Consider the following 26,601-nt stretch of genomic DNA (forward strand, 5'->3'; position numbering starts at 1 on the left):
TTGCCAAGCTGTACACGCTGGGTGTCCTGTTGGATCCCGCGGTGCCTGGGCTCTCAGGCAGCAGCAGGTACCGTGTGCTTCCTGACCCTGGCACATGGCAAGAAGGTCGCAGCCTTCCCTTTCGGACGTGAACGTTGCCATGGATACCAGGCTTTCCCCACCTGGAGGGAGACGGTACATTGCACTCTGCATGGAGCGATGCCTTCGAGTGCACCCTGGCAAGCGCAGCTAGTGCCCGGCGAGGTGGGCAAGAAACGCTACTTCAGCCACCACCTCTGTGCCCTGACACTGGCACCGACTCCGACTGCCTGCCGGCGGCTGAGCAAAGTGATGGCATTGACTATAAAACCCTAGAGTTTGGTCCTGGTTATCTGCGATACGCTCCTCTTTGTGTGACCATGCAGCAGCCGCTGTCCTCCGCAGTGCTGAGTTACCAGCCGTCAGCTTGCAACGGGGAAGGGCCAGGAGCAGGGCATTCTTAGCAAGGGGCCCTGAGCTCGCCGTCTGCCAGGAGACAGATCCCAGGACCTTCCGGACACACGGCAAGGCCTCTCCCCTCCCCCCGGCCTTCCTAGGGTGGAGAATGGGTGAAGCGCCCGAGCAGCTTACAGACTCTCAGGCACAGGGATCTGGGAGGTGCCACCCATTAAGCTGCCACTGCCACACGCAGAGCCTCCAGGAGGGGGGAGGGCTTGTGGGGGGTCTTCCATTTTATGCTGGGACTGCTGGGATGGGACAGGTCAGATCTCCCCATCCTTCAGCGGACGCTTCTGACAACAGAGCCTTTCCCTTGGCCTTCTGGCACCGGCTCAGCTGCTCCTTTCACTCTGCTCCAGGGACGCTTGTTTAATTGCATTCAATGCATTAGCCTAATGAAAGGCTCTAAACAGCACTAAGTGATTGCTCTGCAGCTTAACTCCGGTTTGCACTCATTTCTGCCTGAATTCTGCCCGGATACAGGCAGCCCTGCCTCCCTGCCGTAAAGCTGTCCAAGGGCACTGTTCAGCTATGTCATTCCTAGCGTACGCTACACAACGTCGGGGTCAGGGAGTAATTTAACAAACTGCAAAGCCACCTTATCAGCCAGATCCATCACTGCCAGTCAGCATGGGTTCAAGGGAGCATCTGAACTACACTGACGCCCTGGAACCATGAATTCAGATCTCAGCACGGATGGCTCAGCCCTTCACACTGCAATGATCAGTTGCCTTTCAAGCAATTCATGGGTGGGTGTTTACGACATCATAAAACCCAACATTCCTGCATGGACGTTACAGATCTAAGATCTGGAGTTTGCCCCAGTGTCCTCAGTTGAAGGCTCACTCACTCACTCACACACACACACAATTGCATGCCACTGCCTTCTACCCCAGGGGTGGCTGCATTTCAGGAGCAATCTGGTCCTTGCATGTACCATGTTTAAAGAGCTTCCCCAAGGTGCTATGTTAACGTGGGACGTTATGATGAGATTCTAATGATACTCAGCACTCACAGAACATGTTTAATCCTCGGGGTGTTTTAAAGCCATCAGCCAATCAAACACACGTACGCCAACAGACCCCTGGCTCTAGCGCCACTGCAAGGTGTTGCTATGATGGGACCCAGCTTATTATAATGGCTTGGAGTTTTTCCCTAGTGTGGGAAGCAAAGCAAATGGACTAAACCATAGCATCGATGGCTCCCACCGGAGCACAGCTCAGGGCATCTCACACTGATCACGTGGTCTTGTGGCTTTCTGGCGAAGTCAGTGGTGGTAGCTCCCTGAGCTGTACTTTGGATTAGTCCTTCAGCCCCTGCCTGCTAACAGAGGGCCAATTACATGCAGGAATTGGGGGGGGGGGGGAAGAGAACAGCTGGAGCATGATTTGAGCCAGAGGAAAAATGGCCTTCTGAGATTATCCAAATGGAAGCTGGATTGCAGCTCACTGAATGATACGCTTGTTATGCTGTGGAACAAGCCAAGCGGTGCCCTCGCTTGCCATGCTTTCAAAGCTGAAGCAGTAGGTTTGCTCTTCAGTCACAATCTGTTCTGGTTGCTAGCCCTCTTTCCCCGCAATTATCAGGCTGATGCATGCCACACAGGTGTTCCCTGACGGGGAAGGGGCACCGTCTCTTACAAATGATACAGCTGCTTAGGACCACAAGCAGCTGTCAGCTCTGAGTGTCTGTCTGCACTTCTGCCCTCTCTGTAGGACACAGTTTAAAAACCCCGCAGTGATGATTATAGCGGGACTGGTACCAAGAAACTGAGATCTGAACTTGCAGTTTCCTGTCCAAATTCTCCAGCAGATTGGTACGAGACACACCTGTTCTGGGAGGGACCAGTGGGCATTTCGGCTCCAAGGAGAGTTCAATACTTCGGTCTCTCTCTCCCCTCACCTGAGCAGCTCCAGGAACAGTGTTAGCAAGACACCCGGTCCAGCCAGAGTGCAGCTGATATGCACCTGGTATTTCGGCTGTGTGACGCTCTCCACAGCTCGGGTCAGACAAAACTGTGCAGTTGTTCTGCCTGGCTATAGCTGGTTACCCTGGAGTGCTTCCTGGGTCGTCACGTCCTTGCTGGTTTTCTCAGCCATTGGGCCCAGTGCTGGTCTAATGGTTTCTGTTGAGTAGAAAGTTGGCGGCTTTTGCAAATAAAATAAGATGCAGTGAGTCTGCTGCATGTTAACATGAATGCTCATCAGTAAACAAGAAGAGAGAGCACTTAAATGGCAGACTGAGCATGGTGAGAAATGGACATAATTGATTACCAAGCTAATAAAGCCTTCACTAGACTGGTGGAAAGAACAAGACCCAGCAAAACCTATTTCAGCCGATTACTTAGATACTTTTAAGGACATTAACGAAGCAAATATAAGAAATAAAACTCCCCCAGGACATGCAAAGGGGCGGGGAATCTCTCTCGGGTCCCAGGAGAAGCCCCCGAGCTGGGGCGATCAGGAGAACTGCAGTGAAGTAAGAGTCGTGGCAAGCCCATGTCCCCTTGGACTGTGGGAGGGCCACGGGTGCCAGAACAAAGGGGAGATCACACAGGAGCAGGGACAGACACGTGCATGCTGTAGAATCCAAGCTTTCATTTCAGAAAACGTTTCTAGCCCTCGTGGGGTTGTGAAAGCCAACGTCGAAATGTGGACTGAGCCGAACCTCCGCAGAGCTACCCTGCGAGTCTACAAGACACAGCCTGGAACGAGAGCTCAGAGCTGGAGCGACCCAAGCCCCAAATTAACCTGTGCACGTTGACGCTAAACTGTGCTTTAAATGTCAGCATTAAACATTTCACTGCCGATCGTCTGACTGGATGCAGAAGGGGGGGCACTTTGGAGTTGCAGCAGGAAACAAAGGCGGGGGAGAGAGAAATGCAAAGAAAAGAGGACGGAGAAAGAAGAGAAACTAAAGGCAGAAATTGCAGCAGCCCTAACAACGAGCCGACTTCCCGACTGAATGATGTTGAGTGCACCAAAGCCTGAACACACACCCAACGATTCCTGGGAGTTCAGTTACTACAGAAAAGTCAGATTCTATCCTTGATGTCTGCGCAGCTCCCACCCGCCATCCATGGGAGATGGCTGCAGATTGAAGGGAGTGTGGGGGCCTCGATATATACCCCAGCTCATGGACTCCACTTAAGAGGGGAATTTGCCCCCTCCCCCAAATGAGTCTGACATTCTGGCTTCTGGTGCAGTAAATCGCACAGTAGGGGCCCGGCCCCGCCCCACACTCCTCAGTGGTCAGGGCCTCTCACCACCTCCCGTGCAGCTCACCAGGGCTTGGAATATCTTTTGCTTTTCCTTGATGCTTTCACTGCTTCGGGGGAAGCTAAATTTTGACCAAAAGAACTCACACCGGCTTTCTGCTTCCTAATCGTCTCCCTCAAACTTCCCAGCACGTCAGAACTGATTTCATTAGCTGCCTGCTGCTGCAGATTTTATTTAAAGCACAGCGTACGAAGAAGGAGGAATTCAGCGTGACCTCCCTGATCTGCTGGGAGGGGCGGGGGGAGCGCTACACTGTGCTGTGCTGACAGCGAAAAGTGCCCTTCTTTTTTCAGACGAACCCAAGCACGGCACAGACGCCTCCCCCATCCGAGCTCCCCCCCCCCCCCTTTGGCATTGGATGATGTACAGAGACAGAGCATGAAACATCACAGAACACGCTACTGAGCATGGCACTCTGGGCGGCAGAGCAACGCGTGGAAATCGAGTCGAGCAGATTAGACGCTGCAGAGGCTGTAGACTAGTGCGAGCAAGGAGAGAGTGAAAGGCAGCAGGGCCTGGCTTCCTGGGCACTGGGTGCTGCTGAGAGGGGTGAGCCTCAGGCTCCAGGAGGAGAGAGGGAGGGAGGGAGGATGGGAAGAACGGGGCTAGCGGTCAGGGCCTTTTCCAGACCAAGCCATGGGGTCATATCCTGAGAGCGTCACTAGTGAAGAGGGGTTCAGTAGGTCCCGTGCCAGTCAGAGCAGAGACCTGGGTCGTGCTGGACCCAGCGCAGGATACCAGAGCACTGGCACCTGGCGAGTGCCACCGCTGCACCTCCTCCCGCACAGCCCTCAATGCTCCTCCCAGCCGTGCTTCAAAAGAGCCTGAGTATTTTATCCCAGAAAATAGGCCACCTCTTCCCTTCCTGAGGCTGTGAGCATCTCCCTGCCCTCAGGAGGCCCCATTTCCACACTTACGCAGTTCAGGCTGGACAGGAGGAAGAGAAATCAGACTAGATTACAGGGAAAAAGCCCCTAACAATCAGCCCTCCCGACGAAAACCTTCCTGTTTAAAACTCTACCGCAGAATAGCTGTTCAGGGCATTGTGAATTCAATTATCCTGGAAAATCTCCACCAACTGCAGCATATGTTCTAATGAGCCCAACAGCGGCTCAAATTAAGCTGCATTCAGCGTTTCTCTAATTAGCAGGTAGAGCCATTGCCAAGATCCCACTGCGCATTTCCAAATACCAGAACTACCGAGAGCCGCCCACCGCACTTGCCAACGTGACCCCATCTTCTTCCCCACCTGCTCTCCCTTCTGCATGGAGCAGGCAGCCGTGATCTGCAGACAGTCCTGGGAAGGCCAGCCTGGCCCTTCCCTGCGTACAGAGCAGCCCAAGGCTGCCGCCGCCACGCTGGGTTACCAGCCTAGCCAGAGTGACAAGCCTGGACATTAACGCTGCAGCTGACACCGCTCAGGGCAACATGCTTGTGGGAATCACCTGAGCGCCACGCCGCAGCAATGGAAAAAGGCCGTCGGGGTGCGGCTTACCTGCTCCTCCGAGAGCTGGGAGATGTGATTCACGGCAGCGTAAGACTCGATCTTTGGGTTGAAGTGGTTGATGATGGCTCTGAAAGAGAAGGAGGAAGGTGTTAGGAATAGATTCCAGGGGAGGTGGTTCTCTCTAGCAGTATGAGCCGGGGCATGGGGGAGGGGTCTTCAAAAGGCCCTCTCCCCTCACATGCCTACCCCCCCCCCACTGCTCAGCCTCCTCTGCCAGGCTGCGATGCTGGCAGCAATCACTGCGCTGCCAGGCCCCGGGGATTCTCTCAAACACGGAGCCTGCCCTAAGCGTGCTGTGCCCAGGGCTGCGCTCCCAGCTGCCTGGACAGGGAGTCATCGCCGTGCCGGGGCAGGCTGCAATTCACTCTGCACCTAGTGGGCAGAAACCCAAGGTGGGGATCGCAGCCATGCCCTGCTCGGAGGGATCCCTCTCCCCAGCCAGGGAGGCACTTTCCAAGCCTGGTATCACATGACATCTCGTTCCACGTGACTCCACTGTCTGCACTGCTGCTGCTATCCCAGCCTCCACTCTCACTTACCTGTGCGCACTGGTCATTCCAGCCACAACCCTGCACTCCCTCCCACCCCAAGGGCCCTCCCTTCGGAGGCAACGTGTCAGAGCCCAGCAGAGCAGCTGCGAGGCTGGTCTCTCGTCTCACTCACTTCACCAGCAGAAGGTCCCAACCCCAGGCTCCGGGTGGGCAGCAGGGGTAGGGGCTGGGGAATCCTCGTGCAATGAACACAGCAAGCCACGGCTGGAGATTTCCTCTTGACCTCCCATCGGGCTCTCCAAGGTGCCGCTGGCAGGACAAACGCTAAACCAACGACAGCCGGGATGGCGCCGGTGGCAACTGACACTTGGCCAACGCCCTGTGCCAGGCGGAGCTCGGGAACGCAACGGCCTTCGCTGCGGCTCAGAACTGAGGTGCACTGTGATACCGGCCTGGAGGAAGCTTGCCCAGCCCTGTTATGCTGTGCCAGTAGACAGGGCTTTCTGTCTCATGCAAATTGCAGTAGTTGGGGTTGGTCCTGCTTTGAGCAGGGGGTTGGACTAGATCCCTCCTGAGGTCCCTTCCAACCCTGAGATTCTATGATTCTATGAAATCAGCATGAAAATCCACTCAGTCTCCCACCTGCACGGTCTAATGGGGTCTCCTCCTGCCGGTCCTCCCGCAGGCCCCAGAAGGCCTGTTCACTGCTAAGAGGTGGCGACTGGGCTCAGGGACTGCTGAGATTGCAAGGTGCCAAGCAGAGGCAGTGGGGAGAGAGGCTGCCTGGGAGCATCTTTAAGTGCTCACATGGCAGACAAATAAACAACAGAGGCAGGAAAACCTGAAAGCAGGATTGACTCTGCCATCTCCTTACTCCTGTAACATTCCCAGTGACCCTATGCCAACTGGTGCGAGGTCTCCAGCGCACACGCAGGAGGCAATCAATGTGAAGACCGAGCCCACCGCTCTGATACGCAGAGACCCTGCCACCACCCTCATGACACCGGATAATGCAAGCGTGGAAGGTAGCCTGCCAAGCAGCTGGCCGCCCCTGCAGGGAGGAAGGGAGTCCGGAGGCTGGTGGCGAAGGGCCCTATCTGTTCTCATTTCACCTGCATGACAGAAGCATCAGTGAGTGAGAACCTCACTCTCCGGTAGCCAGGCCTCCTAACAGCTGTGGCTTTCAAGCTGTCTGTTTCATGCCTGGCTGGAGTAACGTTTACACCCCTAACGGCTACCCTACAGGAACAGAAGAAAAGACGCACAACAACTCCCACAAGGGTTAGCAGCGCAGTGGGACTCGGTGCACTCAGGTGGCTCCAGCATTTGTTAAGGAACAGATTAAGCAGTCACTTCACACTGGGCCGTTGCTTGAGCCCTGCTCAGCTCCGAGCTCGTGCAGCGGCACCTGCAATCACAGCCGCCATTCACCCTGGGGAACTGGTTTCGGTTTGAATCCGGGTTTGGAAAGCCTTTAATTAAAGCACACACCCCACGGGCCAGAGGAGACGCTGGGGAGCATGGGCATATTCAGCTGTTTCGTTTCGTTAACAAACCTCCTTGCGCTGTCCCGTTCCCAGCATGCTCTGCTGTGGTGCTGCCTTCCTCGGGACAGAGGAGTGAGACCAGCCCAGGCTGAAATCCTGGCCCTGCCCCTCTGGGTTCTTCTCTAGGTCCCCAGCACCACAACACCCGCGGACACTGCACAGCTCCTGGGAATCCCTGCCCAGCCCAGGCTGCTCCACGGGAACAGACCCACTCTGCAGCTGCTACTCTGCACAGCACATGGGAGCTGGGCTCCGTGATGTGCAGACACCCCCTGCCTGGGCCCCCAAATCCCTGCTTCACCCCCATCCTAATACCAGGGCTACTGCAAGCCTCCCAGAAAGCCCTGCTGCGCGGGATTCCTTTCTCCATCCAAGGAGAGGTAACTCGGAAACCTCTCTCTGTTTTACCCCTCAAAACTTCTGCCGTATAGATGTGAAACTAGGAGCCATCAGCTGCCCTGGGATGCACCTCAGAGCTGTCGTACGTCTCGTTACCAGCTGGAATTTCACTTGGCAAAGCAGCCACTCCACAGGCTGCCACAGCCAAGCACCATAGGGAGAAGAGCAGCTCTTTGCACAAGCTCCCCTTATGGGCACAATTCCACTCTCTTGGTTTGAGTTGCCCCCATATAGCTCCCTGCTTTGGGGGCTGGGATAATTTCTCCCGGTGGTAGCACTGATCACAGGGGTATCGGTCAGGACCCAGTACTTTGAGGTGCCCAGAGCTATTTTAAAAGATCTCACAGAGAGAGAGAGAGCTGCACCCGGTATCCGTGAGGAGCTGGCGAGCTCCTCGGCACAGCTGAACAGTGAGGAAACCGTGAAGCTCTGACTGCAAGAGGGAACGTTTCAATCCCCAGTCCAGCCTCTGACGCTGTGCACGCTTACCTAGTCCCACAATGCACACACCTGGGGAGGGTGGCAGGAGGGTTGTTGATATTTATCAGGCAGACTTCAGAGCAACCCAGGGATGCCGTTCTCCAGGGTCTGTGGCACTCAGCAACTCCATGGAGGAGATGCCTCTTCTCCGCCAGCACCACACGCCCGGCCTGATCTACAGCGCAGTGCTCTCGCCAGCTGGAGGCAGCTCGCAGGAGGGAAGAAGGTGAAATGAGAGCCCAGCCATCCAAGACTGGATCCCAGCTGACCTTGTCTTTGGGTTAAGGCCGAACGCAGTGAGGGAACACCCGGAAGAGGGAGAGGTGAAGAGGGGCTCAGAATAAGCTGCACTGATCTCCTCCTCCTACCTAGGAGGACCCTTGCCCACTTACTAGTCAAGTCCAGTATCACAGCTACCTCGGATCTCAGACCTGCTCTGTGCAGCATTTCGAGCAGAGAAAGGCACTCGGGGATCACGCGAGCACCCAGAACCCAGCAGATGGATACCATCTGTGCTGCAGAGCCGGGGTGGAGGCTGGTGGGGGAGCACGCAGGGGCTAAGGGTAAAGTTTTCAGAAGTGACTTAGGAGCCTAAGTCTCATTGAAAGCCAGTGGGACTTAGTCTCCTGAACCACCTGACACTTCTGAAAACGTTAGCCAAAATCCTCCATGTCTCAGTGCCTCCTCACTGGAGGATGCGTTTTCCGCTGCGTCTGGCCTGGGCCATGGGGAGAACACAGCCAGAGGCAATGGGGGCTGCATCAGGAAGAAACGTGTAGTGAAATGCCGCACGCAGCCTCCTGGCAGGGGGAAATGGCTAAATGCCAGCGCAGGGTAATAAAGGTAATAATTTAAAGGTAATAATTGGAGATATACCAATCTCCTAGAACTGGAAGGGACCTCGAAAGGTCATTGAGTCCAGCCCCCTGCCTTCACTAGCAGGACCAATTTTTGCCCCAGATCCGTAAATGGCCTCCTCAAGGATTGAACTCACAACCCTGGGTTTAGCAGGCCAATGCTCAAACCACTGAGCTATGCCCCCCCGTTGTCATCAAGGCACGTGAGACCCAGCTGGGCTCCCTGACCGCAACAACCAGGGAGTCTGGGTGCAAAATGGAGCGAAGTGAGGCAGGCAAAGGGGGCAGCGATGCTGAAACGTGGCCAGGAATTGCACTGCTGATCGCTGACCCGGGGGCTCTCCCTGCTCAGAAATTGAAGCGTTTCTGAGGGGCTGGCAGGGGGCCACAGGAAGGAGCAGGAGGCCTGTTAGCAAGTCAGCAACACTGGCCTCCGTTCAGTCCATTTATCAAGCCCTTGTTGTTCCCAGTCCAAGGCAAGTCAAATACCAGGCGCTGGGCACAGAGTGCTAATCTGCAGTCAGAGCTGTTCCATGCACAAAAGCAGCATCACCAGCTCATCTCTCTTTCTTACCCCATTGCAGTGCTGGTCGGCCAGGGTCCCAATCTACTCAGCATTCAGAGTCTGTGAAACGCTCCTAGCATCACTCCCAACTGGCTGGCGTGAATCCCTTCACGGCTGCACAGGTGTGATCTATGCCCACAACAGTTCTGTCAACTCAACCGAACATTGGTGAGAGTCTTGTGCAGCACTGGTGGCACCTCTGGCCACGCTGTGCACAGCATGACGCTTAGCATCAAAACCAGAACATCAACCAAGCGTTATTTCTATTTGCATAGCCGCAGCCCCCAGGAGTTCCTGCCGGGGACCAGGCCCCCGGGCACCCTGTTAGATGCGGTACAAACAGAGCAAAAAGATGGTCCCTCCCCCAAGTCTAAGTAACTCACCACCATCCTCATTTCTCTTTGACCTTTAATTAAGGTTTAGTTTTGTAAACAAACGCCTATAGGGCTGTCAAGGAGTTGGGGGAGTCAAGGCCCTGCACCTTGGACTCTCAGCCAGCCAGTAACACAGGAGGTTTATTTGGACGACAGGAACACAGTCCAAGACAGGTCTTGCGGGTACAGACAACAGGGCCCCCTCGGTTAGGTCTGTCTGGCTCCCTCCATTTCCCCAGCCAGCTCCAAAGTGAAACTCTCCAGCCCCTCCTCTGCCTTTGTCCCTTTCCCGGGCCAGGAGGTCACCTGATCTCTTTGTTCTCCGACACCTTCAGTTAGCACCTTTGCAGGGGAGAGGCCTAGGCCAGTAGTTGCCAGGAGACAGAGTGTTGGCCATTTTCTGTGCAGACAGGGTCACAGGGGCCCTCTTGGGCTCTGCAACAATCACACCCCTTGATCCCCCCACCTAGATACCTAAGAACTGCATAGGGGAAACTGAGGCACCCACACAGTATTCAGAGAAAACATTAAGAGCATTTCCACTTCGTCACAAGGGCATTTCTAAAAAGCGGGCACAGATTAAACACAAGCAAACCATCTGCAATGGCAGAGTAACTTCTCCCTATTCTGCTTTAATCACAGGCAGCTACTTTTGCGCAGGCTGTTGGATTTCTTCAGCTCCCTCAATTTAATGAGCCCACAATTAACCAAGTCCACAAGTTGAGAGAGCACATCTCCTAGCCACACAAATAAACGGCAGGGGAGAAGACAAGACAAACGGCTATTTTAATCAAAAGAGAGCTCATATTTCAGCTCACCGGAAACATCTGACTCAGCACTGTTGTCATTTCGTAGAAGAAACAAGCGCGCTACACCTGTTCAGTTCTACCACACCGAGACTTATTGATTGTGAAGGCAGGCTACGTGTTAGGTGGAGACACACGTCCGATTTATTTAATGAGATGGGGACAGAAGCGTAAGCGTGAGGGGAGTTGAGCTTTGGCGGGTTTCCAGCTTTCCTCATTTGATCCAACTCCTTCCACGACAGGGAGCATGCAGAGCGGTGGGGATTTCTCCCCTGATCCACAGCTCTCTCCAATGCGGATTTCCACCTCCTCACTTGTGGGATATGAAACAATTGGTTACACCAGCCTTGTTCAAAGGATGAGCTAATTTTCTTTCTCATGGTTCATCGCCAGAGATTGAAGCCAAGTGAGATGCCAAAGTCTCACCCTTCACCTAAGTCACTTCCTCTAGGCTTCTTGTCTAAGGCCAATCTGAGAGGTGAGAAGATGAACTATTCCAGCACAGTCACAGCAGTTAGTCCAGGTGTCCTGGACCACGCATGGCAGCTGGGAGGGATTCTAGCCACAGCAGGATTTCCACACGGCCAGTCTGCGGCTGGAACCCTGCCAGCAAGGCTCAGCCGTGTGCCCTCCACGGCCTAGGAATCACAGACTCTGGTTCTCTGTGCACAGTGAGCTTCCCTTTGGCCGTTAGAATTATTCATTAGGCTTAGCGAATGGCTTTACTAAATTAAGCAACAAACAATGAAAACACTGTCAGAGGCTTCTTAAACGCCAGATGTTATCATGAGTATTATTAATGCATGGGAAGAAGAATTTCAGACCTAGCATAGGAGACTAATCGGGCTAACGTGCCCTCTCTCCTGGCCAACGCACTGCTCGTTGACTTCATTTTCCTACCCGAGATTCGTCGTTCTGACGAGATCCTGCCTCAACGACGTAACGTCCAGGGGATCACCATGTTAGAAGCCTTTCTTAAGAAAGGAAAGGAAACACTCCCTCCACACCTTGCTTCTAAAAGCAATAATTAAAGCCGGGAGATACTTCAGCGGGGCAACGCTCCTTCGATGGGTGCTGCCTGATCAGTGCCGTACACCAAGAGCCGTCCTCAGAGTCTCGAGATTGTCATCTGGTTCCTGGCCGTTCGGCGGCAAAGCACGAAGCTCAGCTGGTCCCGGCTGCCCAAACTGCTGACTGACATGCCCTTTGGGGGTGGGCCCAAAGGGTCAGAGTGCAGTGTGCTTTGATACAAGCACAGGTCACATACCTGATGGCATCTCTTGCCTCTCTAAAGGCCAGGGGCACGCTCCTCTCCCTTACTGTGTGTGTTCAAATTCACCTAGCACAACCAACCAGCACCGAGGTGTCCCTTCCAGATCCTAACTAGCCTCTCACCCAGGCCCCAGCCACTCCCACACTGGCCTCTCCAGTAACTGGACACCTGGCTGGACAAATCTTACAAATGTGCCAGCAGGCAAAAATACAGGGTATTTACCAGATAGGCCTGGATTCTCGCAGCATCTTAAGCATCCTGCTCCCGGACAGTTTTGTCCTCTTCGGTGCAAACAGCAGGATGCCCCCAGCACCAACAGCCACGTATTTTACAGCAGTGAAATGTGCCAGAACACTGAGTGAAATCACTGTATGTAAGCTTTTGGTAAAGGCTATTTTCTTAACCCTCTAGTTCTTGAAGCAACCAGTAGGTAAGGAGCAAATGACAGGTCAGGGATAGTCCACTCGTCCAGTGATGTACGGTGACCGCCCGCAGAAAGTCAGTGCTTGCCAGCAGATACCATACAGAGGTATTGAATGTCACCTTCTCCCTCTCTGCTGACAACAGTTAATAACTGAGGGCAAATATTGATTTATTCATAGCGACCACTGAAATTGGATCATCATCCACCAGCTGCCTCACAATTCACATGACAGGTTTAGATTCCAACTCTCGAGACTCAAAACACTGGAAAACCTGCCATGCCTGTGAAAGCTGAAACATTTTAATTACTCGTTATGCCCATTAGTAGCCTAATTAGTCATTTTAGTACAGGACATTTACCTTTAAGAAAAACAGAATACCTAGTTCGTTGGAGGCTTCTTTTACTGCTGAATATCATATGGCTCACAGGCACCGGCTTCCAAACGCGCCAAGCAATGAGTGAAATTTAAGAAGTTTATACTCCATCCCACCAGGACCATGTAAAGCTCCCTGGGAGAGGCAATCAAAGAGGCTGTTGGGCTAATTAAGCAACTGAACATTTACCATAAACTCCGTGTCACTTAAAGTGAATGCAGATGACTCTTACTGTGCTGTTCCGTCAGGGTTCAGCCCCCAGGTGTTGTGTGGGGTCCCCAGATGGTGCCAGAGAGAGAAAAGCCCCTCTCTTTAGGTCATAGAAAGGAGATTTCTTCCACTGTCTCCAGCAGTGAAACTGGCTGCCATGGAGTGCCGGTCCCTCCAAACTGCACCCGTGACATGACCCAAGAGAAGGTGCTGAGAAGCCGCTGTCCTGTTCAGGACTGGGTGGATGAATGATCAGAACAATATGAGCAAGCCATAAACGGCTAACGCATTGAAGGATTCTTGAAGAGGATAGGGCTCACTCACTGGCTGAGCAAGAATCAGCCGCAGTCGAGGGAAGAGAAACGTAGCCCCACAATGATATTTTACCAAGTTGATAATTACACCCGTGGTGTCGGTTACGGCTGTGTCAGCGCAGCCGTGTAAATCTCAAACCCATCCTAGCCTCCCAGATGCTACCTGCTACTCCGCAAACTGGAACCTGTTATTTACAGTGCCATTCCCTGCAGAGACAAGCTGACGCAAGCCTGGCAGTGGTTTCTCATCGGACGAGTGCAAATGGAAATTTGCCTGCCGGTGCTCAGCGGCTGCAGAGACTGTTTAATGGAACCCATTTGGGCGATAGTTCTGCTGCTCAAAGGCCACGACCTGGGGAGCAGAATGTGGAATCAAACGCCAAACCTGGGGCATAAACAAAGCGTCACTGATCAATGCAAACTTGCAGGTCATTTCTAAGCCGGGGAGGGGAATCTGCCACAGAGATGCTTTGCCAGGGAAAGTCACACAGCTACATCCAGTCTGAAAGCCTGAGGATTTGCAAGTGCTCTGATCTCCATCTCGCCATGAACACACGTCTTTCACTCTCGGGGTGGAGGACTCGGAAGGGTTCACCCCAGTTCGCTGCATGGGCATTCCCTGCGCCCCCTCAGGCCTTCTTTGTGCCGTTTACACCCTTTTGCCAGAAAGATACCCTCTATCTGCCCTATGCCCGCATCTCCCTTACCTGCCCAGCGCCATGGCATTGTCGGCAGTGATCTTTGGGCACCTTGCCCAGCAGTAGCTCTGCTCCAATTTCTACCAGACACTAAGATGTTCAGCTGGGCTGGGCAAGACAGAGACAAAAGCTGGCACATGTTGGGAGGAGACTTTTACGTGCTGCATCTGGGACTGGAAACAATTCCTGTCTCGACCGGCCCTCATCCTCATGGTATCAGAGCAGCTTCCCGCAGTGCCCTACGCAACATGACTAGCACGTCTCATGCAGGCTGCGCTCTCTAGCCAAAGGGCAAAAGAGGTGATGGTTTGTGTTCCGGTTTTTCATTTATATCTGTATTTACTTTCCATCTGCTGTGCTTGCGTGCGGTTATTACTGAAGGAGGCTTAAAGGAGCACATCTTCCACTGGGATGGAAAGTGGCGAGGTACAGAGACTATTCAAAGTTATTTGCTGACTTTCTGCCATGCAAGTCGCTGGAGAAAGGGCCCGGTGTTAAAATTCCTATGACAGTGACATGCGGCACCACAAAAGGACCTGCTGGAAAATAAGCCCCTATGACCTTATTTTACCCGTCTGCTGGTTTTAGAATAACAAAAGGTCGATAAAAAATGTAACAAAATAAAGCAGACATTGCAGAGCTGCAATGTCCAGAGAGGAACACCAGATCTTCAGAGTCAACAGCATGAAATGGATTGTGTGAAGGTCCAAGCTGCTACAGACAGCTACACGCTTAAGCCAGGAGCGTCTGGTGGTTCGGGTCCCATTCTGGGGTGCCCAACCAGAAACAGTTTGCACCCACAACTCCAACTGCAGCCAACAGGACTTGCAGGCGCTCAGCACCCTGAACTCAAGCCCAAAGCATCTGACGCTGGACATCCAAACACCCAGGCCACCTTTGAACATTTTAGCCTTCGTCAATAAAATGAACATTCAGGAAAAGCACAAGGAAAACGGATGGAAAAAAGGCCAGGCAAAATGTTTCCTCCATGTTTAATAATTAACAAATGCTAAAAATAGAGGCCAGACCCTCAGCTGATGGAAATTCTGGGATTTGGCCCAAAATTAATTGTCATTTTAATATTAAACTTGCATTAACAAAACTACGGTGCTAGCTTGTTTTGAGGGATTTGTTTCTTCTCTATCCCTTTCAGCACCCCCCGGAGAATGTTGAAATGTTCCTTTCAGACCCATTTTTGCCCTTGAATTTGGCCTGTAAATTGATTTCCCCCGTGGTTCTGAGGGAGCTGGAATTAACATGGCACCTTGCTTATTTTCTTGTTTGTGAACCAGCATCATTGACGTCTGCCCAGCACAGGAAAATATTTTAAACAATGTTATTATTGCACACCCAGCAGGGGGAGCTGCTCACTAGGAGAGGTGGGTTTGTGGGGGGAGTGGAATGAAATGGGGACGTCACAAAAAAGTCTTCACGCTTCAGGTCACTACTAAAGCCAAAAATTGCCAATAGCTGCTCCCCAGTGGTATGGGCCATGCCGTAATTCCCCCTATACTTGGAAAATACAAAACCTGTGGGATTTCCAGGCCACTGTTGGCAATCTGTGCACACACTGACATTATTTAAGGGTGCGCGTGTATTATATATATGTACAGCTACACGCTTCCCTAGATCATTTAACACTGGTTCTGAACTGCTACGCTAGGTACTAAAGCACTGCAAAGATCCTGCTCGGAAAACATTAGTCTAACTTGCGACAGGAATGCTGTAAATGAAGCACAGAATGATCACACTCCCCAGCTCGGCTGCTAAAAATGCACTCTCCCCTCATGTGGGCTTCGTTTTCCTATGCCAACATTTTCCACATGCTTTCAAAAATTGTATTAGCCATCTTCTCTCCTGTGCTTTGGAATGGACGATCGGGTCACTGGACTTTGGGATGGCAACATTAGCCGCCTCCCGGGGTAAAACCAGTCTGAGTCATTAGAGAACTGATTATTATTTTAAATACTAGGTCAGATTTTCCAAGACTCCGCCAATATCACGGGAAGTAATTGCTGCCTAACAGCCAACGCATGCTAGCTGATCAGCACAGAAGCAGCGACATGGATCGGGATATCTGATGCTAATGACCAGTGACATGTATCAGTTTGACTGAGCCAAGGCTGGGCAATGTCTCTACAATACTGAAAAAAGGAAAATTATGTAACCCACTTGGGAAAAACATGAACTGAACATTTCCTGTGGGGAAGATTGAAATTTGGCTCATATACACTCGGGATGCTCTCCAGGGACAGGATTTAAAACTAGAACAGGGGGAGGACAAATTCCATTTTGCAAAGGGTTTTCAGATTTCAAATGTAGCTTTGTTTCTTATCGAAACCCTCAATTTTTGAAATTCTCCACAGAGGAAATTTCTGAAAAGATTTCCATTTCAGAGCGCTCAAAGCATTTTGTTTTGACAAAAGAAAAATGTTTATATTGTGTTATATTATAAAAATGAAAATGAAACATTTCTAAACAAAACGTTATTTCCAAAGAAAGAAAAGAAGAAGCGTTTTATTCTGACAGTGTCGAAACGGGATATTTTAACAATGTCCAAACTTTTACCCTCCATTTTTCTCCACTATAAAATTTCAGCAAACCAGGTAGGATTTTCCGAAGTGTTTCCATTTTTTACAGAACTGCATTTCCCAACAGAAAATGGCGACCAAAGGTTTCCCGACCAGCTCCATTTAGAACAATAAACTCACTTGCTATTGGACAAGGTTTCACATCACACGACCCAGGTGCACACAGCGGAGCTGGCCACACAGTCCCTACTGCAAATCAACCCAATTATCCTACTTCAGGGATGGCCCGAAGAGCAGCCCCCATCTCCCTGGTTACCACCACCGGTACCAGTCAACCAAACCAAGTGACAGGATCCTCAGAGGCAGCATCTATGCATTAAAAAGTGAGGGTGTCTGATAGCTCCTCTGTTGAATGACTTCCTGAAAATTGAGCGTGGCCGCAGGCTCCCGGCAAGTTGCCCGAGTTGTCCACAGTTGGGCAAAGCTGTGGTAGGTTGTCACGCACACGGCTCAGAATACTTGCAGGGCTGCTATAGAAAGCCAGCTGCATCGCAACTGACCTTCACTCTCCAGAACTCTCTTTAAAGAGTCTGAAAAATTAATATTCACCCAGCTTCCGAGGCTTCATCCTGCATAATGAGCGACAGGGAAAGGCACCAGAGCGACAAGGAGCCTGTCTCTTCCTGACCTGAGCAACATGGCAGAGAGCTAGGTAAACAGAGAACAGTCAGCCTCCGGGATAGCCGGAAAATGTCAACAACCCTCAACAACTTACTGAGTTAAAACCCCTCTTCCATTCATTAACACACACAAAGGAGAGAGGGGCAGCATGAAAAAGAATAGGTAATTGGTATATCTCCAATTATTACCTATCTCCTAGAACTGGAAGGGACCTTGAAAGGTCATCGAGTCCAGCCCCCTGCCTTCACTAGCAGGACCAATTTTTTTTGCCCCGGATCCCTAAGTGGCCCCCCTCAAGGATTGAACTCACAACCCTGGGTTTAGCAGGCCAATGCTCAAACCACTGAGCTCTCTCGCCACCCCCCCCCCCTCCTGGAATAGGGAGCAATAATCAGGAATCCTAATGAGGTGGTTGTTTAAAGATGCCCTCAAACAAAACCTTAAACCCAGAAGACTCTGTAGGAGCTGCTGTGTTGAAGTGCTAATTGCATTCCTTGTCTCCTTTTAAAGAAAAACATTTTAACACACTATCAATAATTCACTTTTAAGTGGCTTTAGTTGCCTCATAAAGAGCCAGTTCAGATAATTAAACATTTTTGGATTAGGTTCTCGTTACTCTAGAGGGAATTGGGACTCAGCAAAGTCTACTCTGCTGAGGCACAGTCCTGCTTAGTTTAATCACCTCACACCAAAAAAACCCTAAATCCGAACGCAGAAGCCTTTTGCTGCAGCACTTTTGTTTATGAGCCAGTAAAACAAGGTCACGATGGGTTTTATGCAGCCAACTTGACGTGGTTTATTTGTTGTTTGTGGGCATCAAAGATTCAGCTCCTGCTCCTCTGGGCTTCCTGGTGCTCACAAGGTGCGTCTCTCCGAGTAACCGCTTCTCAGCCTCAGTTTTCAGAGCTCGTGAAAGAACGGGGAGGGACGCCTCCTGCAAGTGCCAGGCATGCTGTGGGCAGGTGCTAGGAGAGCTCTTCCAAATGCAGTTTGTCCTGAGCCATGGTGCGCCCAAGCCTGGCCTTGGAGCATGCCAGGCGATGCCCGACTGTGCAAGAGACCCGGCTAAATCATTGCTCACACGGCATACGTGAGGACTTAGAGCCAGCTCTCCAGAGGAGAATGGCTTTGGCATTATCCCATTGTGACACTAAACTCTCCTACTACTTCACATGTCAACTCTGGTTTCATTCTGTGCTGCCAAATGAGCCGTCAGAGACCTGGCCCCAGAACTCAAGTCCAAACATGACTTTCCCTCCACCGCCCGGCCGGCAGAATTCACACGCCGGCCAAGCTGACAAGTGGGATTTTAACGTCCTGCACGGAGGGCAGCCACGGCTGAGGGCACCCTGGAGTACACAGCCGTTAACAGCTACAATGTGATGCTGTCTCGCTCGCCTTTTCTAGAAGCCCTAAGGAAGGCGGTAGAGACGATGCTGAACTAAGCTGTACTTGGCCCCACTTCACTCCTTTCCAGGAAGATCTGAGGGGTCTCCGATAAGGAAAGCTTGTTTCTCCCGCACTGGGACTGCTCCGCTCAGACAGGTCCCCGCCTGTGGTTAAAAGATTACGTGAGAAACGTCACTCTGGAGAAACATCTCTTTGTAACCCCAACCAAAGAAAAGGATTATCACAACGCTGGTGCACTCTGGCTCCCCAGTGCACTGATTATAAACCTGTGACCATCCCCAGCTCCCCCGGAGATGGTGTGAACCGGGTGTGGCTGAACACGTCAAGATCAAACACGACATTTTGACCAGGAAGCCAGGCTAGGGACTGATTTCCCCACAACTTACAGGCAGCACTGCCCCCAACACTTCCTCTCCAATCTGCACCACCCCTCTCTGGATACATTTTCCTCTGTAGGCCTCCTACGCCCCCCACAGCCACATCCTCATGTATGATCGTCGTTGGGACTGTCAACTGAGGCAAAAAACCGCTTGTTTGGAAAAATCAGAGGTTTTCAGCCTACAGATGTCTCACTGAGCAGCTTCTGTTTCAATGGATTGCGCCTTTTATGTGCCAGCTCTTCCAAACCTGCTTCCAGCGCAGTCATTTGGTTTAATTGCTGTGCTGATGGATTTTGATAGTTGTTGGTCGCTGCTTGGCAAAGAGCAGCATTTTCACAACAGGGAAATATAAGCCTCAGGTGCAGGAACAGGGATTGTTCATGGTTAGATTTAAATGGCAAATGAGACCTCTAGTGAGACCAGGTGGGGGAGGGAATATCTTCTATTTGACCAACTTCTGCTGGTGAAAGAGACCAGCCTTCGAGCTACACAGAGCTCTCCTGCAGGGCGTCACAGCTCAGTGGAGTGCAGACAAGTGCCCAGACAGGCCACCTCTGGAGGGACGGGCACTGGGGACAGCAGGAGGAGAACTATTAGCACTGGAAGTGGGATAGGACCAAACATAACAGAGCTAAAACCAACCCCCAACTTGGAACTGGGTAACGTAGCAAACAGCAGCCAGAGAAACACTGACCAGAGCGAATTGCTGTGTGTGAAAAAGGGTATTTTCTCCCGCTTGATAGAATCATCCCCTGGCTGATCTTGCTAATGCAGACAGGACCTCAAGCTCAAATATTTACTAAACAGCTGGGAGCGAAACCTCTTTGCTAAAGATTCAAACTGCCGTGACATTCTCGCTCTTTTCAACGTAACAAGTCAACAGGGGAAAAACCTTTTCCCTCTTTAAAGAAACCCAACATCTATCCATCTTCCCAGACTCCTATGTACATCACAAAGACACACTAGGGCACAAAGCCAATTCTGTTTCCATCTGCAGGTCACCTTTAAAGATCCCAGGCACCTTTTGCAAGAGAGTCGGGAGATTTCATACAGGTGTGCTGGATACATTCCAGTTGGAATAATAATATTTTGGCTACCAAAAGCCCCACGAGATTTCAAATGGATAAATTATACATCCCATCCCCTCGTGAAACGTGCTCTGCAGTGCACTAGTGAAAATGGCTGTTTGTTCTGAGTTATTTTACACACGTGCACACAGCCTATAAAGCACTGTGATCTCTGGGGTAAACGTGAGGATTATGCAGCTAGGACACAGACCTGGGACTGGAACTTGCTGTGGTTCCCCTGCCCAGATTTGATTTCTGGATACTCTGAAATGAAGTGCTGCAATATTTGTATGTTCAAAGCTATTGGCTTTAGATGTCTGATCACTGCTCTGAGGTGTCCCTGAGTAGTGACTAACGCAGTAAGCCAGGTAAGCAAACAAACCATCTACTTCTTACTCTGGTTAACTGAGAAAGTCCTAACCCAGATTAGAGAATGTTAAAGCAACCCAATCCCTAGGCTGTTCCTACAGCCCACTAGATCTAGTATCTCGGCATTATTTATGGCACTTACTCAAGGAGAACTGGAGGCTTTTCTAAACGGAGATACAAATCAATATGAGCTCTAACAGATGGGGTCTTCGTGGGGTTCTGCCGCAGCAGCAGCATTCAATGCTGAGCAGAGTCTTTCCACTGAAACACAGAGAGCAGGGAGGTTTGCTTAGAAAAGCTGGAGCGAGGAGAAATTCCAGTTGCTGGCATTGCACTGAATGTTGCCTACCGCTTCGGGAGGCCAGCACCTTCCGAGTCACATCCGCACACGGGATCCAGCACTCAGGAGAGCGGGCCCTAAGCACATTTCATACTGTTTGAGTATAAATAATCATGCAGTGGGGATACATTGGGCTCCGGCAGCAAGGCTGTACCACAGATGGCTTTGCCTGTCAGAGGCTTCTCGGCTGGAGGAGAGATGGATGGGAGTTGTAGTCACTGTTGGCACTTGTGATTGGGTCGAGGGAGACTGTTCCAGATCTCAGCTGTGTCGGCGTTTGCTTAGGGGCAGCGCAGATGGAGGGGCTGAGCTAGCTTTAGTATGGACAGAAATATGGGCTGGAGCCTTGAAGTGACAGTCCAGCAGCAGGTGAGTGCCTCTCCCCCGCCCGCACAGAGACGCATCCAAGCCCACAGCTGCGTAGATTTTGGATGACAGGTGCCAGCAGATACATTACAGGCTCGATAGGAAAAAACCTTCAGATCAGCCTGTCTCAGTTATCGTCACCTCAGCTGGTCTCCCCAGATAAGAGCGTACGGCTAAGAATCAGTGATCATATGAGGCCAAGTTACAGCGGGGGTCTCTGACCCTGATCTATTTGTTTTTCTATCCTGTCTGCTTGGCACATTGAGTCAAAACTGATGACCGCTTATTTCAGATTGAATGAAACTGAGGTTTGCCCACAGAGAATTGCGCAAAACTGCCTTTTGAATGGCTATTTATAGCCTGACCGTTGATGACCTACAGAGGGAGAAGGGAAGAGTTAATCAGAGTGACACTCCCCCCCGCCCCCGCTCCCACACACACGTGTAACAGTGCTGTGCAACAATCGGACTGGGCCATGGCTTGCTTCTTTGCTATATAAAGGCTGCCTGAAAGGATCGGGCCCATCACAATAAAACTTCTGCTTGCTGCTTTTTTTTTTTTAAAGAATTATTGGAAGCATCCAAACGTGCTCCGCCCTGATTTTACTGGAGTGCCGAGAAGCTCACCCTTAGCTGAAGGTGCACAGGATGCTGAATGCTTAGCAATGATCTTCCCACCCACCTGTTTGTTCAGGTGTTTGAGTTAAACCGGGGTAACAAGAAACAAAAGCGTTGAAAAGTCATCATAGATTCCAAGGCCAGAAGGGCCCATTGTGCTCATCATCCTGTAGAGCACAGGCCAGAAAACAGCCCCAGAATAATCCCTCCTGCAGAGCTTTTAGACAAGCACCCAAGCTTGATTTAAGAACTGCCAGTGATGGAGAATCCACCATGACCCGTGGGAACCTGTTCACTGTTAACAATGTACAGCTCATTTCCAGTCCGAATTCCTCTAGCTTCGACTTCCAGCCACTGGATCATCTTGGCCCTTTCTCTGCTCTAGCCCAGTATTAAATATTGGTTCCCCATGTACGGTACTTACAGACTGATCAAGTCAGCACTTAACCGTCCCCTTGTTGAGCTACATAGATTAAGCTTTGTGAGTTTTTCACTCTAAGGCACGTTTTCTAATCCTTTAATCATTCTCGTGGCTCTTCTCTGCCCCCCTCCAAGTTATCAACATCCTTCTTGATTTGTGGGCATCAGAGCTGGAGACAATATTCCAGCAGCGATCGCACCAGTGCCAAATGTAGAGATAAAATAAACCCCTCTGCTTCTACTCGAGATGCCCCTGTTTATGCTCCCATGACATAGAGGCCTGTTTGTGGTTCACAATTCTGTGTCAGCAACTCGTCAGGCCTGACATGCTCGCTAAACCTCACGCACTGGTGTCAGGACACCGATTTACACGGTGACGTGTAATAGACTGTTTGAAATCTAACCCCACGCTGGTCATTGCTAGCACTAGGAATGCTTGTAACAAGTCTGGAGGTGAAACTGCAGATACTCTCTGGTATTACGTCCTGGAGACTGTACACAGACAAGAAGGACAAAACAGATTTCTTCTCTATAAAGGGAAAAGCAACTCTGGTGGCAGATGCCTTGTCCAGGAAAGAGGGGTCAGACCGCTGCCTCCGGGTCAGCCAGGTGCTGGCCCTCCTGCCGCTTTGTAAGGCCCATGGTGCGCTCCTCCCATGCCAGCGGCTCCCTGGTGTCAGGTAATGTATTTCAGCTGGCCTGACCAAGTCCGCATACCCCAACTCACTCTGAAAGTGTGTCGTGTAAGATAGCACTGGAAAACTAACAACTCACTAATCATTAATATTCTTGGATGATGTATGCACAGTGTGTGTACAAAGAGTTATGAATATGCACTAGAATTATAGTCTTAAAATGTGTTTGGCCAGCAATGCATAAGCATAGGTGCTTCAGACAAAGGAATGTGTATTTGATTCTCTGACCAGCCTGGTCTTCAGGCAAAGACAATGAAGATCCATTTTTACATATTAGGTAAGTGACGTTATTAAGCCAACAGCTGGGAGAGGAGACAGAATGGCATCTATGCCACAGCCAGAGAGAGAACTTGGTCTGGGATTTGCTTTTCAAAGAACATTTTGCAAAGGTTTACTGGTCTGTAAAGACAGGGGGATGAACCGCAAGTGATGAGCTAGTGAATCAAATGATTGTTTACACTATCACTGTATTATAAAAGTGTATAGAGGGAGGTCTTTTCTGCACGCTAATGACACACCAGTGATTAGTATCATTGTGAAATGTACGTATGAACAGTATAGGAGGAAATATGGATACTTAATGATATTATGCTTTAAAATCTATGGCCAAACAGGGAGAAACAGGTTCCCTCCCAGACAGGAGAGAAGGCAGCTATCTCCCCGTCTCCAGTGACATTAAGCAAGGTCTGACCAACAACAAGAGAAGCGCCACTGACACAGAAACCAGCAAGGGGATGGGAAGCCCACAGGAATGGAAGAATAGCGTGACGTCTTCCTGCTTCTTGAAACAAAGTCATCGAGCTTTGGAAGATATGAGCAAAAACAGAAGCCATCTTTGGCATCCCTCACTAGACAGGACACAGAAGAATATAGCTCTTACATCCTGAGAAAAATGGGTCCTTCAGCCAATGGGGGAGAAAGAGGGGAGCGCGTTGAAGTCTCTGGAAACTGAATACAATATAGGTGAGAAACCATCTTAAGCAAAGCCTGTACCTTGCTACATTAAATGTTAGCCTTTCAGATGCATGTTTTCACATTTATTTGCTTGTAACCCTTTCTGACCCACGAAAGCTTATTCTCCAATAAGTCTGTTAGTCTATAAGGTGCCACAGGACTCTTTGCTGCTTTTAACAGATCCAGACTAACACAGCTACCCCTCTGATACTTGTTCCTAGAAGTGTACATTTACATTTAGCTGTATTAAAACACACATTGTTTACTGGCGCCCACTTTACCAAGCAATCCAGACCGCTCTGAATCACTAACCTGTCCCCTTCGTTATTTACCACTCCCCCCATTCTTGTGTCATCAGTAAACTTCATCCGTGATGATTTCATGTTTTCCTCTGGGTCATTGATAAAAATGTTAAATAGCCTGGGGCCAAGAACAGATCCCTGCGGGGCCCCTCTGGAAACACACCCACTTGATGACGATTCCCCATTTATAATTACATTTTTAAGTCTTTCAGTTAGCCAGTTTTAAATCCATTTAGCATGTGCCATGTTATTCATATCACTAGTTTTTTAATCAAAATGTCATGTGGTACCAAGTCAAACGCCTTACAGAGTCTGTCTATTACATCAACCAATCTTGTAATCTTATCAAACACCGAGATCGTTAGTTTGAGAGGATCTATTTCCCATAAACCAATGTAATTAATGCAAACAAACATTACCCTCCTTTAGATTTTTAAATAAATCAAGTCCCGTATCAGCCACTCCATTATCTTGCTCCGAATCTGTGTCAGACTGACAGGTCTATAATTACCTTTATAAAATACTGCCACAACATCAGCTTTCTTCCAGCCTTCTGGAACTCCCTCAGTGTTCCAAGACTAATGAAAAATCAACATTAACAGCCCAGAGAGCTCCTCAGCCAGATCTTTAAAAACTCTTGAATGAAGGTTATCCAGACCTTATGAGGAGAGGCTGAGGGAACTGGGCTTATTTAGTCTGCAGAAGAGAAGAGTGGGGTGGGGGGGCGGGGGTGTTGAAAGCAGCCTTCAACTACCTGAAGGGGGGTTCCAAAGAGGATGGAGCTCGGCAGTTCTCAGTGATGGCAGATGACAGAACAAGGAACAATGGTCTCAAGTTGCAGTGTGGGAAGGTCTAGTTTGGATATTAGAAAAAAACTATTTCACGAGGAGGGTGGTGAAGCACTGGAATGCGTTACCTGGGCAGGTGGTAGAATCTCCTTCCTTAGAGGTTTTGAAGGCCCGGCTTGACAAAGCCCTGGCTGGGATGTTTTAGTTGGGCAGGGGGTTGGACTGAAGTCTCTTCCAATCCTAATCTTCTGTGATTCTTCTATGCTGATTTTAAAACATCTTTAGCAACTACTGTGACATTCTTCTGAGTTATTACTGGAATGCAACGTGTTTCCTCATTTTCATATATGACATGACTGCCTTATCTGGTTTGTCCCCAAATACAGAACAGAAATATTTAGTGAATATTTTTGCCTTTTCTGCATCATCATTGATAATTCTATCATTTCCAACTAGTAATGCACTAATACTATTCTTCATTGTCATCACCACTCCTATAACCACACTGCTCACTGGGGCACTATCACTGATGCGCAATCAACCAATTGTCTCCACCCTGACGATTGTGGTTCAGTGCTTGAGTCTCAGCAAAGTCCATTCTGCCCACTCTTTTACGTTGTCAATCCACCTCTTCTTCTGTCTACCTCTTCTTTTCTTCCCCTGTGCTGTCCCTTAGAGGATGAGCTTGGATAGGCCAGATCTTGTTACCTGGCCGTACCGCCTCAGCTTGTACTTCTTCACAGTTGTCAGGAGGTCTTCATATGATCCAGTGCATTGGGCGATGAGGTTGTGGATGTCTTCATTAGTGATATGGTCAAAGTAGGAGATCCCCAGGATTTTACAGAAGTATCTCATCTCTACCACCTGTATTTTCCATTCAAGTTCTGCCGTAAGGGTCCATGTCCTGTACCATACAGAAAAATGGAGACAACCAGTGCGTACAGCAGTTTCAATTTGGATTCCAGGGAGATGTTCTTGTTCCTCCAAATTGGCTTTAGCTTTGCCACTGTTGCAGTTGTTTGCATAATACTATTCTTAGGATTCTTTTATTCCTAATATACTTTAAGGGGGAGATTTTACTGTCCTTATCTCTGCTGACCATAGATGTCTCTCTGTCCGTTTGCTTCCCTTATAAATTTTCTACAATTCCTAGCTTCTGATTTATATTTATTACTATTTCCCCCTTCTTCCCTATGATATATAATGTTCAGAGAAGGTAGATAACCCCATGATCTTGGAGGATTTGAGGTGAAATATTGGAACAGGAATGATATATCTGACAAGATATATGTGGCCTATGGCTGTGATTGCAAACAGATAAGATGCAAGCCTTTACCCAGCAGGCAATGGAGGTCTTGAATGCACCTGGTCCTTGTTACAGCCTTCAAAGCAAACAGCTACTTAGACTGCTCCTGAAAAGCTATGAACAGAGGTAAAACTTAGGCACTCATTTAACATCCTGGGCTCTGGAGACCTGGTCAGTAAAACAATGGGTTCATTAGCACAAAAGCCTGTGTCAACCTTCTGGGATAAATTCTATGGGAAGGCAACACACTATCCTATCTGGGAAAAAACTAGATAAAGGGCAGACAGATAATAAGGGGACT

The 26,601-nt window shown here is 50.1% G+C and overlaps 1 protein-coding gene across 4 annotated transcripts in view; it reads right to left on the reverse strand.

The window, feature by feature from the left end:
- The window catches only part of ARMH3 (armadillo like helical domain containing 3), a 172,897-nt gene that overhangs the window by 31,222 nt on the left and 115,074 nt on the right, over positions 1-26,601 (reverse strand). For all 4 annotated transcript variants that reach the window (XM_045024060.1, XM_045024059.1, XM_045024057.1 and 1 more), the window contains exon 24: positions 5,251-5,329. In XM_045024060.1, coding sequence (XP_044879995.1) covers positions 5,251-5,329 — 79 coding nt within the window. The remainder of the gene's footprint in view (positions 1-5,250; positions 5,330-26,601) is intronic.

Source organism: Mauremys mutica, chromosome 7 (assembly GCF_020497125.1).
Source record: "Mauremys mutica isolate MM-2020 ecotype Southern chromosome 7, ASM2049712v1, whole genome shotgun sequence".
Taxonomy (NCBI): Eukaryota; Metazoa; Chordata; order Testudines; family Geoemydidae; genus Mauremys; species Mauremys mutica.